At 50.3% G+C, this 15381-nt stretch overlaps 1 protein-coding gene across 4 annotated transcripts in view; it reads left to right on the top strand.

Annotated features, from left to right (window-relative positions):
- The window catches only part of BRWD1 (bromodomain and WD repeat domain containing 1), a 184399-nt gene that overhangs the window by 64729 nt on the left and 104289 nt on the right, over positions 1-15381 (top strand). For all 4 annotated transcript variants that reach the window (XM_073584687.1, XM_073584686.1, XM_073584685.1 and 1 more), the window contains 2 exons: positions 9899-9999; positions 10084-10154. In XM_073584687.1, the coding sequence (XP_073440788.1) occupies positions 9899-9999; positions 10084-10154 (172 nt within the window). The remainder of the gene's footprint in view (positions 1-9898; positions 10000-10083; positions 10155-15381) is intronic.

Below are 15381 nucleotides of genomic sequence, written 5' to 3'. Positions count from 1 at the left end.
AAGTGTTTTTTTTCTAGTGGCTATCACCTCGTTACGCAGAGTGTCGGAATTGTCAGCACTTTCCTGCAGACGACCTTTCCTAGCCTTTCACCAGGACAAGGTGGTTCTCCGCACGGTACCATCCTTCCTTCCGAAGGTTGTGTCCAACTTTCACCTTAACGAAGAGATTTCACTGCCTTCCCTTTGCCCGGTTCCGGTCCATAGAGTGGAGAAGGCTCTGCATACGCTTGACCTAGTCAGGGCATTGCGGATTTACGTGTCCAGGACTGCACCTTTCCGGAAATCCGATTCCCTCTTCATTCTTCCGGAAGGTAGTCGCAAGGGGTTGCCGGCTTCCAAGGCTACCCTTGCCAGGTGGATCAAGTCCACCATACATGAGGCCTACCGACTTAACAGTTCCCCTCTTCCGGCCGGTATCACGGCACACTCTACACGGGCAGTAGGGGCCTACTGGGCCATTCGGCATCAGGCTTCGGCACAACAAGTGTGCAAGGCGGCCACTTGGACTAGCCTACACACGTTTACGAAACACTACAGTGTTCATACCCAGTCCTCAGCGGATGCGAGCCTGGGTAGACTGGTTCTGCAGGCGGCAGTACCCCAAGTCTAGGGGACTGTCAGCACAATATTCGTCCACTGCTTCCCACCCAGGGACTGCTTTGGGACGTCCCAAGGTTCTGTGTCCCCCAATTAGGCGACAGAGTAAAGGAGATTTTTGTGTACTCACCGTAAAATCTTTCTCTTAGCCTTTAATTGGGGGACACAGCTCCCACCCTGTTGCCCTTACGGGCCGTTTCCTGTTGAGTTCTCATATTGTTCTTGAGCTCGTACATAGTAGCCTTCTTACAGGCATGGTTGTTATTTGGTTACGTTCCTCCTTATGCTTTGGCACAAAACTGGAGAAGGCTGACGCCGTCCAGGGGTGTATACTGCAGAGGAGGAGCCAAAGTTAATCTTTTTCAGATTATGCATAGTCTCGCCTCCTAGTGGACAGCAGCATAACACCCAAGGTTCTGTGTCCCCCAATTAAAGGCTAAGAGAAAGAGATTTTACGGTGAGTACACAAAAATCTCCTTTTTTTCTATGTTCAGTTTTTGTCCATTGTGGCAGTGTTTAACAATGTAATGGGGTTATGGATCATGTAAAGCTCAGGGTGGCGTTACTGCTCTGTATACCTGGCATGGACACTTAAAGGTCTGCTTTCGCTTCCTCTGGATGTATGATACGTTCGAAGACGAGGAGAGTGAAGCCGTTGCCAACTGCCCGTGGGGATCGGGTAATTTTGCAATGTGACACGATCCCCAGGAGAGCCAATGCTGACACTGCTGGTGCAAATATAGGTGTTATTTCTCTATCGCTTCATTGGGGGACACAGAGACCATGGGTGTATGCTGCTGCCACTAGGAGGCTGACACTATGCACAAAAAAAGGTTAGCTTCTTCTCCGCAGTATACACCCCACCAACCGGCAGGAATTTCCTCAGTTTAGCTTAGTGTCAGTAGGAGGTGGACACGGGTCTTTTATTAGACCCATATCTACCTCGGTGTGCGTCGTTCCTTTCAGGGTCCCGGAGGGATACAGTGTGATCAGTCACAACTGTACTCCTACAAAGAGAATGAGTACGGCGTGTACTGCCACCCTGTATCCTCCTAGCTCTCCGCAGCAGGACCATGAGCTTTGCACAGGTGCGTGCCAGCTATACGGATGGTCCTTGCCCCCTGCATCCTACCAGAGCCTGTCGGTTGGACGAGGCGCGGACACGGGGGAAAATAGACTCAGACAGCGTTGGATTTACAAGGTACCTTTATTGAAGACACCACTGGAGGATTCTTCGGAGCGGCACAGGGCAGTGCCGCAGGGTCCTCAGCTGCCTGCGCCTCCCGGCGCCCGCCACACTTTCTATTGCGCCACATGCCAGGCCCTGGCTGCAGTGCGGGCCTTGTTCCCCCCGCCTTCATTCTTATGCGGGCGTATCCTGAGGGCTTTTTTTGGGCGGCGGTTTCTTCTTGGGTGGCCGTGGCAGCGCTGCAGGACTTCCGCACCGCCCTGCGCTGACAGGCGGCCGCCGATACTAATTTAGTCCCCGGCTTCATTTCGGCCCTACTCGGCCGTCGCGGCCACGCCCCCGCCCTCTCTTATAGGCAGGCTGCTCTCCCGCCCGTTCTAGGACCACCCACCCTCCTAGCCTGTAGCTGGACAGCGGGCGGTCTTCTCTTCGGGTCGGCAGCTAGCTCCGCCCTTCTCTCCTGAACCGCACGTTCCTTTTACCTCAGGCTGCCACCATCTTTGCAGCCTGTCAGCCGGACGTCTTTGAAGACACAGGAAAGGGGTCCCTCGTTATCCTCTACTGCGGCCCTGCATCTCAGACGAGCTGGGCACATCGCCTTTCGGGACACCGCACCGTGAGTAGCTCTGCAACTGCAGACTGACACCCTCCTCTGCCTTCTGTCCCAAAACCTTCCGGCATCTCCTCGGGGTTCTTTCTTCTTTTCTTTCATTATGTCTAACCCCAAGCCGGAACGTGCCCGTCCGCCAGCACCCACTGGAACTTTGGTCAAGTTTTTTGCATGTTCCTCTTGTAATCGCAAACTTCCCTGAGGTCAGCCCACTCCCCTCTGCTTAGACTGGAGTAATCCCATTCAGCCTGATGCCGTCCAGGAACCATCTATTGCGCGACGTGAGAGTGAACCCCCCCCCCCCCCCCCCATTCCTGGCTGGGCCTCTTCTCTATCACAATCAGTGGCGGACCTCACCAGGGTGTCTCAGTCCCTAGTGGCCGTTCTTGATAAGTTGCCCCTGGACACTTCTGCAGGGTCCAGCAGTTCGCAAGGGGTTCCATCTGAGCCAGCCAGCAGAAGCCGCAAAAGACCCAGGCAGGATCTCCGGCTGGAATCCTCTCCTGACCTGGTCTCTCCACATAGTCCTTCACAGCAGTCGCCTTCGCATGCCTCCTCACCCGAGTCAGGTGAAGCGTTCTCGGATGTGTCATCCGAAGAGATTTTAGAGCTGGATTCGGACCAGGACGCGGACATGAAGGTTACGGTACAGAACCTCATTGCTGCGATTAACCACACCTTCGAAATAGACTCCCCTGCGAAATCCTCAGATCAGGAGGTTTCGTTCAGACGGGCAGAAACACCTTCCAGAGTCTTTGCCTCCCACTCTGAGTTTGGCAAGATCCTTACCAGGGAGAGAGAAAATCCGACCAGATGCTTTCAAAGAGGGGAGCGCCTTGGTGTGCTCTATCCATTTTCAAAAGAGCTCACCGACAACTGGTCGGCTTCCCCCTCTGTAGACGCTACCGTGTCCAGACTATCTTAACAACACGGTCCTCCCGATTTCAGGTGTGGCATCGCTAAAGGATTCTAATGACAGAATTATAGAATCCTTAGCAAAGTCAGCTATCGAAGCGGCGGCGCTAAGCCCAGCCTTCGCTTCATCTTGGGTAGGAAAGGCCATAGCTACTTGGGCGGAGGATCTCCGCAAGGGCATCCTAGATAAAGCCCAATTGGAGCAATTGGCTGAACTGGCTAACCAGATCTTCCATGCAGGGGATTATCTGCTCTCTGCCTCCTTGGATGCCGCGTCTTGTGCGGCTCAGGCGTCCAGCAACATGATGGCAATCCGGCGTACAATTTGGCTCAAGGCTTGGCAGGCGGATTTGTCTTCAAAAAAGTCCCTTACCAATCTGCTTTTTCAGGGAGCGCGTCTCTTTGGATCCCAGCTGGACCAGATTATTAAGGACACCACTGGAGGCACAAGTTCCCTCCTCCCTCAGTCCAAGCTTCGTAGGCCTCCGCTAAGGCGTCAGTTTCGGCCCTTTCGGTCTAACAGAGGCCGCAGGCACGCCAGGATAGAAAGGTCTCCTTCAGACCCACTCCCTCCTGGCGATTTCGCTCATCCCAGGGCAGATCCTCCAGGTCCAGATCTGGTCGGTCCACATCAGCATGACTATCAACGAAGTCCCGAGGGTCCTTCCCAACTTCTGCTGAGGCAAGCCAGACGTCTCTGAAGAAGACGCTTGGGTCAGGGAAGTTGTATCCTCAGGATACAAGAGAGTTTTTCTTGTCCCCGGGATCGTTTCTTCGAGTCTCGACCTCCAAAAGACCCTTCCTTAGTGCCGGGTTTCTTTGCATCCATCACCTCTCTCCTCAGTTCTGGGGTGATTTTGCCCGTTCCCGAATCAGAACGTTTCACAGGGTTTTATTCAAACCTGTTTGTAGTGCCGAAAAAAGACTTGCGTTCGTCCCATCCTGGATCTCAAGTTACTGAACAAGAGGGTCCGACTGCGTCATTTCAGGATGGAGTCTCTTCGGTCAGTAATCGCTTCCATGGAGGCGCAGGAGTTCATGTGTTAGACATTCAAGATGCCTATCTACATGTTCCCATCTTTCCCGGGCATCAGAGATTCCTGCGTTTTGCGATTCACCAGGACCACTACCAGTTCGTTGCACTGCCGTTCGGTCTCGCCACCGCACCCAGAGTTTTTACAAAGATCATGGCGGCGTTGATGGCCTTGTTGAGGATCAGAGGTCTCGTTCTTTTTCCGTACCTTGACGACATTCTGATCAAAGCTCCGTCTTTTCACCAGGCTCGCCAAAGTCTTACCATCGTCCTCGACACCTTGTCCAATTTTGGGTGGCTCGTCAACAAAAAGAAGTCCTGCCTTGTTGGGACACAACGTCTGGTGTTTCTGGGCCTATTGTTCGACACTCGTCGATCGAGGGTTTTTCTCCCAGAGGAGATCGTACATCTCGCTGCAGAGAAACTATCGCTGCAGACCACACGACTTCCATCTCTCCGGACAACCATGAAAGTTCTAGGAAAGATGGTGGCGTCGACAGAAGCGATTCCCTTTGCTCAGTTTCACTCCAGACCCCTCCAAAAGGCCGTCCTGTCTCGGTGGAACAGGTCTGTTCTTTCCCTGGATCGTCCGATTCGCCTTTCATACCAGGTCAGGCAGTCCTCATTTGGTGGCGGACGTCACCTCTCATTGCCCTAGGACGGTCATTCCTTCTCATTCACTGGCAGATTGTGACAGCGGATGCCAGCCTCCTCGGCTGGGGGGCAGTATTTCGCAATCACACTGTTCAGGGTCGGTGGTCGACTAGAGACAGCTCTGTCGATCAACGTCCTCGAGATACGGGCGATCTATCTGTCTCGTTCACTGGGAGAGACTTCTCAGGGGCCTGCCAATCCGTATTCAGACAGACTGCCACAGCGGTGGCATATATCAACCACCAGGGGGGGGACACGGAGTGCCTCAGCCCTAGCGAAAGTGTCCAAAATTCTTCACTCGGCAGAGGTTTCAGTTCCAACAATATCCGCGGTGCACATTCCCGGCGTGGACAACTGGGCCGCCGATTTTCTCAGCCGCGGGGGTCTCGCGGCGGGAGAGTGGTCCTTACATTCGGATGTATTTCATCAGCTTTGCCGTCGTTGGGGAACTCCGGACGTAGACCTGCTGGCATCTCACCTCAACAGGAAAGTCCCACAGTTTGTATCCAGGGCTCGAGATCCTCTCGCCGTGGGCGCCGACTCTATGACCATTCCTTGGTCTCAGTTCGAGCTCCCCTACCTGTTCCCTCCCCTTCCCCTTCTTCCCAAGCTGTTGAAGAAAATCAAAGCAGAAGGAATTCCAGTCATCCTCATCGCCCCGAATTGGCCCAGAAGGTCTTGGTTCGCGGACATCGTCAACCTTCTCGCGGACGCCCCCTGGAAGCTTCCTGACAGGGCAGATCTGCTGTCTCAGGGCCGATTTGCCACCCCAATTCTCGGTCGCTCAATTTGACGGCGTGGCTGTTGAGACCAAGGTTTTGAAACAATCAGGTTTTTCTGATCGGGTTATTCATACCATGATCCGGGCCAGAAAGCCATCGTCTTCCAAAATTTATTACCGTACTTGGAAAGCCTATTTCACTTGGTGCGAGGCCAATAACATTCCGCCCATGTCCTTTTCTCTCCCTTCTGTCCTGGCGTTTCTTCCGGCAGGCCTTGATGCGGGCCTTGCCCTCAGCTCTTTAAAAGGTCAAGTCTCGGCGCTATCCATTTTGTTCCAGAAGACATTGGCCTCCCTCCTCAGGTCAAGACCTTCCTTCAGGGAGTGGCTCATGCGGCTCCTCCGTACCGTGCTCCCGTACATCCATTGAATCTTAATCTGGTTCTCAAGGTTCTCCAAGGTCCTCCCTTTGAACCTCTCAGGGAAGTTTCCCTATCTCTCCTTTCATGGAAAGTAGCCTTCCTAGTAGCCGCGTCACCTCCAACCGGCGAGTGTCGGAATTGGCGGCCCTTTCTTGTCGTTCCCCTTTCTTGGTGCTCCACCAGGACAAGGTAGTTCTACGGACTCCGCCTTCTTTCCTTCCTAAGGTGGTGTCCACTTTCCACCTGAATGAGGATATTGTTCTCCCGTCCTTTTGTCCGGGTCCAACTCACCCTCGGGAGCGCTCCTTGACCAAGCTGGACTTGGTCAGGGCAATGAAGGTCTACCTAGCTAGAACGACTCCTTTGAGGAAGTCAGACTCTCTTTTCATCATCCAGATGGGGCGCGGAAAGGTCAGCCGGCCTCCAAAGCTACTATTGCTCGCTGGATCAGATCGGCAATTTTGGAGGCCTACCGGATCAAGCATCGAGTGGCCCCTCCTGGAATTAGAGCTCACTCTACCCGGGCAGTGGGTGCCTCCTGGGCGGTGCGCCACAGAGCTTCCGCACTGCAACTTTGCAAAGCTGCAACCTGGTCATCTGTTCACACGTTTGAAATTCTACAAGGTCCACCCCTACGCTTCGGCGGATGCCAGCCTAGGTAGAAGGATCCTGCAGGCAGCAGTGGTGAGTCCGCTGGCCTGATGGAAGTTTGTTTTCCCTCCCCAGGGACTGCTTTGGGACGTCCCATGGTCTCTGTGTACCCCAATGAAGCGATAGAGAAAACAGGATTTTTGGGTTGCTTACCGTAAAATCTGTTTCTCCGAGCCTTCATTGGGGGACACAGCACCCCCCCATGTTCTACAACTCCTGTTCTTATGTTGGTTATGTACAGTTGAGTTGTCTGTTCTGTTTCATTCTATTGTTACTTCTCCTACTGCTTTCTCACTAACTGAGGAAATTCCTGCTGGTTGGTGGGGTGTATACTGCAGAGGAGGAGCTAACCTTTTTTTGTGCATATTGTCAGCCTCCTAGTGGCAGCAGCATACACCCATGGTCTGTGTCCCCAATGAAGGCTCCGAGAAACAGATTTTACGGTAAGCAACCCAAAAATCCTGTTTTTACAAGATGAAATGTGGGGATTCAAAAGGGGCTGTCCGAGCCCTAATGCGTTTATCTCGGCCTCCAACAGTGCTATAGAATTGTCATTAACTTAATCTCCAACGGAGTTATCTCCTCTTCTTAAATGGGTAAAATTGCAAAATGACTGTAAAAATAAGCAACTTTGCAATTTTCTTTAAAAAAAAAAAAATAAAAAAATCTTCCCGTCAACTCTGGAGAATACTGCTTTACCATGGCAGGCATCTAGCCAGGAGACAGAGGAGCGCTGCGCTCCTGAACATAGGAACTGAAGAAAAACCCTTTATTAACTTCACAATGTAGCTTAAATAGGAAGAAAAACAAACTGGGAGATGACCTAATTAAGGCCAAGTGCAGACCGGTGTATTTCTTGGTTCATATACTAACTACAACGCCTGAGCTGAGTGCAGGTCTCCAACCCAAACTCGCTGACTCATAAACACTGAGGAATGTAAATTTTGGTCAGGAAACCAGTGTTCGGGCCGCCTGGCATTGCAGTCTACAGACCATGAAATACACCTGTATGAACCCATCCTACTCACGTGGCTCAGTGGGTAGCATTACTTTCCAGCACTGAGATGAGGTCCAGGGTTCAAAACCCACCAAGGACTACGTTAATAATAAATTTTATTTCTATAGCGCCGACATATTCCGCAGCACTTTACATTTCGGAGGGGATTTGTACAGACAATAGACATTACAGCATAACAATAATCACATACAGCATAACAATAATCACATAGATCATAACAGATACCATGAGAGTGAGGGCCCTGCTCGCAAGCTTACAGTCTGAGGAAAGAGGTAGACACGAAAGGTGGGTGGTAACAGTTGCCCTGATTGTATGGACCAGCCATAATGTTAAGTGTGTAACAGTACAGACACAGAGGGCTAATGGATGCATAAAGCATGTGGGAACATGATGCGGGGAACCTGGTTATGGTAAAACTTTTGACTGTGCCACACAGGGATAGTTAGGTTAATGTGTTGAGGCGGTAGGCCAGTCTGAATAAATGCGTTTTCAGGGCACGCTTAAAATTGTAGGGATTGGACTAATCGGATTGACCTGGGAAGTGCATTCCAAAGAATTGGCGCAGCACTTGTATAGTCTTGGAGACGGGAGTGGGAGGTTGATTATTGAGGATGCTAACCTCAGGTCATCAGAACGGAGGGCACGGGTAGGGTGGAAGACTGAAACGAGGGAGGAGATGTAGGATGGTGCTGAGCCATGGAGGGCTTTGTGGGTGAGGGTAGTAAGATTGTACTGGATTCTGGAGTGGATGGGTAGCGAGTGTAATGACTGGCACAAGGTAGAGGCATCGGTGTAACGATTGGTGAGGGATATGATCCTCGCTGCAGCATTCAGGACAGATTGGAGGGGGGAGATTTTGGTAAGAGGGAGACCGATTAGAAGAGAGTTACAATAGTCCAGACGAGAGAGAATAAGAGAAACAGTAAGAGTTTTTGCAGAGTCAAAAGTAAGAAAAGGTTGAATTCTAGAAATGTTTTTGAGGTGCAGATAACAAGAGCGAGCCAGTGATCGAATGTGGGGGGCAAAGGAAAGCTCAGTCAAGTATGACCCCAAGACAGTGGGAAAGTTGCTGGGGAGTAATAGTGGAACCACACACGGAAATGGCAATGTCGGGTATAGGTACATTAGTAGAGGGAGGAAACACCAGTTGTTCAGTCTTTGACAGGTTCAGTTTCAGATATAGTGAGGACATGATGTTAGACACAGCGTTTAGACAATCACCGTTTTTTTCTAGAAATGCTGGCGTGATGTCAGGAGAAGCGTATAATTGGGTGTCATCAGCATAGAGATGGTACTGGAAACCAAATCTGATTGTTTGACCAATAGGGGCAGTGTACAAAGAGAAGAGGAGGGGGCCTAGAACCGAACCTTGAGTAACCCCATCAGTAAGGGGAAGATGAGAGGAGGAGGAACCAGCAAAAGATACAGTAAAGGAGCTGTCAGAGAGATAGGAGGAGAAACAGGAGAGAACGGTGTCCTTGAGGCTAAAGGAACGGAGCATAGTGAGGAGGAGCCGATGATCCACACTGTCGACTGCTGCAGAGAGATCCAAGAGAATTAGCATGGAGTAATGACCATTAGATTTAGCTGTTAGTAGATCATTAGAGACTTTAGTGAGGGCAGTTTCAGTAGAGTGTAAAGAGCAGAAACCGGATTGTAGAGGGTCGAGAAGAGTTATCAGAGAGATAGGGGTTCAGACGGGAGTGGACCAGGTGTTCCAGGAGTTTAGAGATGAAGGGAAGATTAGAGACGGGTCTATTGTTAGCGGCACAGTATTGGTCGAGGGATGGTTTTTTAAGTAGTGGATGTTTGATGGCATGCTTAAATGAGGGAAAGATACCAGAAGAGCGAGAGAGGTTAAATATTTTAGTTAGGTGAGTGGTGACAGCAGGGGAAAGGAACTGGAGGAGATCTTCCTGTGTTTGGAGTGTGGGATAAAACTCAGACAAAGACTTGATGATCAGGGTTTAAGATTGCTCACTCTGTCCCAATTGGGTCTGATAAAGCCTGAAAAGCGCTGCAGAATAAGTTGGTGCTATATAAACCAGCGTAATAAGCTTCAATCCTTATATGGTTTCTCTTTTCTAGTTCAGCCCACTGGTCAAAGGTTCTACCCGATACTTGGTGTCTACCGGCGGAGATGCTACAGTCTGCCTATGGCAATGGGATGTGGATACCTTACAGTTCAAGTGCGTACCACCGCTTTTATGCAGAATTCTTTTTTTTATTTCTTTATGTATTTATATATTTTTTTTTTCCTTCATTATTATCAGTGATCATCCCCTGAAATTCATCGAAAAGTCTGGTCCTGGAGCTCAGATGCTTTGTTCTTCGTGCAGTGCCGGTGAGCAGAGATCTCCATTATTGTATTATGACTTGTATGTGTCTCTGTATAATAAAGTTATCATTTAGCGGGTGACCTTAAAAAGGGTGTTCCTGTCTAATCTGGCATATACATGCACCTCTGTATAGAAGGATATCAGCCACATTAAGCTTCCCGACAGTTTTGCTTCATATGGAAAACACTGTTACGAAGGTTTTTTCCCTCGGACAATTTCGAGTGTTCCTGGTAGATTTTTTTTTCATGCTGATTTCAGAAATGACTTCAGATTTTTCCTATCACGTAAGGTTTTTGAGAAATGATAAGAAACATTATAATCTGTTATAATTCTAAATACTCATATTAACGTTTTCTGAAACAGTATATTCTGAATTTTCCACTGAAATAACATAAATCGTTGATCTAACATATGCAAGCACTTATGCGAATTCCGCGCAGGCTCAGTGAATCATTCAGCTGACTCTGTACGGAGCATACCACATCTCCTGGGTAGGGGAGGAATCAAAAGACAATACTGACATACTTGGAGCATGGCTGAATGAATCATGACCTTCAATGCCATTCGCTGTCCCAATGATATGGAGAGAGCAGAGAGATCATGTAACAGGTTGCTGCTTCTGTTCGACAAATGTAACAGATTATTCAGCAAAGAACAAGAAATCAATAGAATATCCTAATCTTCCTTCAGCCAGAAGACCAGTGCCACACGATGAAAGTCTTCGTGTTCCAAAGCCGCCCAAAGTATGGACAATGGAGGACGACGAAGATGAACTAACCATGTCCGTGGAAAATGAAACTGCTGGAGACCCAGACTTTGAGCCTTCTACATCTAATCCACTTCTGTTCAGTCAAGCTGATCTGAGTGACTTGGTCAGAGATTTGAAATTGTCAAAGAGGCAGGCAGAATTATTGGGATCAAGGCTACAAGAACGGAATCTTATTACCAGGAACAAGAGTTTGTTTTTCGCAGTCGTCAAGAAGACCTTAATCAATTTTTCAGCCATATCGACAGTTTAACCTTTTGCAACGACGTCTTGGGGTTGTTTGGTGCTCTTGAATGAGAATATGACCCGATGGAATGGCGACTGTTCATTAACTTGTCAGTATTAAGTCTGGAGGCTGTTTTACTACACAACCGAAATATCTATCCTTCTATACCTATTGGACATGCCGTACACATGAAAGAAACATATGAGAATATGGAGTTACTGTTGACACACTGGAACATATGTGGTGATCTAAAAGTTGTTGCACTTCTTCTTGGACTGCAGCTTGGATATACCAAGTATTGTTTTATTTGTGAACGGGACAGTCATGCACGAGAAATGCACTATTTCAGGAAGGACTGACCACTCTGCGAAAACCTGGTTGCTGGACAGAAGAATGTTAAACAATTCTCTTGTTGATCCAGCAAAGCTATTGCTCCCTCCTTTGCATATTAAACTTGCGCTTATGAAGAATTTTGTCAAAGCAATGAACAAAGAATCGCAAGCCTTTTCTTACATGCGACAGAAATATCCAAAAATAAGTGATGCAAAGATTAAAGAAGGTATTTTTATTGGCTCACAGATCAGAGATTAAATTATTGACAGTAGCTTTGATGGTCTTTCTCTATCGCTTCATTGGGGGACACAGAAACCATGGGTGTATGCTGCTGCCACTAGGAGGCTGACACTATGCACAAAAAGTTAGCTCCTCCTCCGCATTGTACACCCCACCGACCGGCAGGAAATTCCTCAGTTTAGCTTACTGTCAGTAGGAGGTGGACACGGGTCTTTCATTAGACCCATATCTACCTCGATGTGCGTCGTTCCTTTTCAGGTTTCCGGAGGGATACAGTGTGAAGAGTCACAACTGTACTCCCACAAAGAGACTGAGTATGGCGTGGACTGCCACCCCGTATCCTCATAGCTTTCCGTGCGGACCAGAAGCTCGGCGCAGATGCCGGCCAGCGACGGATGGTCCTTGCCAAACGCCTCCCACTCGCCCACCATAGCCTGTCGGTTGGAAGAGGCGCGGACACGGGAAGACGGTGTTGGATAAAGAAGGTACCTTTATTGGAGCGGAGGATACGGAGCAAATCACTGCGAGCAAAAGATACCTTGGAGCGCGACAGGCTCCTATATGCGGCCCGCGCCTTCCGACGGTCGCCGTTTTTCATCTAGGCTCCGACTGCGATGCAGGGCCTTGTTTTTCTTCAGGGTCCTTCTGTTCCTCCTCCATTATGTCTAATTCTAAGTCTGAGCGTAGCCGTCCGCCGGCCACCACGGGCACTCTAGTCCAGTTCTTCGCATGCTCCTCTTGCAATCGCAAACTTCCCTCAGGTCAGCCTACTCCCCTCTGCCTGGACTGCAGCAATCCCATTCAGCAGGACCCCGTTCAGGAGCCACCTATTGTGCCACGTGAAAGCGAACCCCCCCCCCATCCCTGGCTGGGCCTTGTCTCTTTCACAATCTGTGGCAGACCTCACCAGAGTGTCTCAGTGGCCGTTCTTGATAAGTTGCCCCTGGACACTTCTGCAGGGTCCAGCAGGTCGCAAGATATTCCATCTGAACCAGGCAGTACCTCCGGCCGGAATCCTCTTCTGGCCTCCCATCCCTACATAGTCCTTCCCAGCAGTCGCCCTCCCGTGCCTCCTCACCCGAGTCAGGTGAGACGTTTTTGGATGTGTCATCCGAAGGGTTCTTGGAGCTGGATTCGGACCAGGACGCGGACATTAAAGTTACAGTACAGAACCTCATTGCTGCGATTAACCGCACCTTCGAAATCTCAGACTCCCCTGCGAAATCCTCAGATCAGGAGGTTTCGTTCAGACGGGCAGAAGCACCTTCCAGGGTCTTCGCTTCTCACTCTGAGTTTGGCAAGATTTTTACCAGGGAAAGAGAAGATCCGACCAGACGCTTTCAAAGAGGAAAGCGTCTCGGCGTACTGTACCCGTTTGCTAAAGAGCTCACGGACAACTGGTCTGCTACTCCCTCGGTGGACCCTCCCGTGTCCAGACTTTATAATAACACGGTTCTCCCAATTTCAGGTGTGGCGTCTCTAAAGGATTCTAATGATAGGATTATAGAATCCCTAGCAAAGTCTGCCTTCGAAGCGGCTTCAGCGGCGGTATGTCCAATCTTTGCTTCATCTTGGGCAGCAAAGGCCATAGCTACTTGGGCAGAGGATCTTCGTCATGGCATCCTAGATAAAGCACAACTAGAGCGATTGGCCGATCTCGCCAATCAGATTTCCCATGCGGGGGATTATCTGCTTGCTGCTTCTCTGGATGCCGCATCTTACGCGGTTCAGGCGTCAAGCAACGTTGTGGCAATCCGACGTACAACTTGGCTCAAGGCCTGGCAGGCGGAATTGTCTTCTAAAAAGTCTTACTAATCTGCCCTTTCAGGGAGTGCGTCTCTTTGTATCCCAATTGAACCAGATTATTAAGGACGCTACCGGAGGCACGAGTTCCCTCCTCCCTCAGTCCAAGCCTCGCAGACCTCCACTAAGGCGTCAGTTTCGTCCATTTCGGGCTTTCCGCCGTTTCAATACGGCGGAAAACCCTTCCAACCAAACAAGACCGCAGGCACGCCAGGATAGAAAGTTTCCTTCAGACCCACTCCTTCCTGGCGATCCCACTCTTCCCAGGGCAGACCATCCAGATCTGGATGGTCTACATCAGCATGACTATCGTCGGACTCCCGAGGGTCCCTTCCAATTGGGAGGTCGACTTCTTTTCTTCAGGGACGTCTGGCTGGCCTCAGTAGAGGACGCTTGGGTCAGGGAGGTTGTATCGTCAGGATACAAGATAGAGTTCGTTTCTCTTCCATGGGATCGTTTCTTCCAATCCCGTTCTCCAAAAGATCCAGCCTTGATCCCGGGGTTCATTTCGGCCATCGCCTCTCTTCTCAGTTCCGGGGTGATTGTGCCCGTTCCCGAATCGGAACGCTTCACAGGGTTTTATTCGAACCTATTTGTGGTGCCGAAAAAAGACGGGGCGGTCCGACCCATCTTGGATCTCAAGCTACTCAACAAGAGTTCGCCTTCGCCACTTCCGGATGGAGTCGGTTCGTTCGGTAATCGCTTCCATGGAGGAGCAGGAATTCATGTGTTCAATAGACATCCAAGATGCCTATCTACATGTGCCCATATTCTCCGGACATCAGAAGTTCCTGCGTTTTGCGATTCACCAGGAACATTACCAGTTCGTCGCGCTGCCTTTCGGGCTCGCCACTGCTCCCAGTGTCTTCACGAAGATTATGGCTGCGTTGATGGCCTTGTTGAGGATCAGAGGTCTCGTTCTTTTTCCGTACCTCGATGATATTCTGATCAAAGCTCCCTCTTTTCAACAGGCTCGCCTAAGTTTGACGATCGTCCTAGACACCCTTTCCAGTTTCGGGTGGATCGTCAACAGGAAAAAGTCCTGTCTGATTCCTACTCAACGTCTTGTGTTTCTGGGCCTACTGTTCGACACTCGTCGGTCAAGGGTCTTTCTCCCACAAGATAAGATTCTTTCCCTGCAGCAGGATGTACGATCGCTGCAGATCACACGATTTCCATCCCTCCGAACAGCCATGAGGGTCCTGGCGAAGATGGTGGCGGTGATAGAGGCAGTTTCCTTTGCCCAATTTCACGCCACACCTCTCCAGCATGCCAATCTGTCGAGGTGGAACAGGTCGGCTCTGTACCTGGATCGCCCTGTTCGTCTTTCATGCTGGATCAAGCGGTCACTCAACTGGTGGTTGACATCTGCTCTCATCCCCTTGGGTCAGTCTTTTCTTCCCGTTCACTGGCAGATTGTAACAACGGATGCCAGCCTCCTCGGCTGGGGTGCAGTGTTCCGCAATCACACTGTTCAGGGTCGATGGTCGACTCAGGAATCAGCTCTGCCGATCAACGTCCTAGAGATACGAGCGATCCATCTGGCTCTCGTCCACTGGGAGAGGCTCCTCAGGGGCCTGCCTGTCCGGATTCAGACAGACAGTGCCACAGCGGTGGCATATATCAACCGCCAAGGAGGGACACTGAGTGTCTCAGCCCTAGCAGAAGTGTCCAAGATTTTTCGTTGTGCAGAGATTTCCGTTCAGATAATTTCCGTGGTACACATTCCCGGCGTAGACAACTGGGCCGCTGATTTTCTCAGCCGCGAGGGTCTCGCGGCAGGAGAATGGTCCCTACATCCGGAGGTGTTTCATCTGCTCTGCCGTCGGTGGGGAACCCCGGATGTAGACCTGCTTGCGTCTCG

The sequence above is a fragment of the Dendrobates tinctorius genome, unplaced genomic scaffold (assembly GCF_039654945.1).
Source record: "Dendrobates tinctorius isolate UK_male_01 unplaced genomic scaffold, ASM3965494v1 ptg000084l, whole genome shotgun sequence".
Lineage (NCBI taxonomy): Eukaryota > Metazoa > Chordata > Amphibia > Anura > Dendrobatidae > Dendrobates > Dendrobates tinctorius.
Note: the sequence above shows the minus strand (reverse complement) of the source record. Positions and strands in the feature narration are given on the sequence as shown.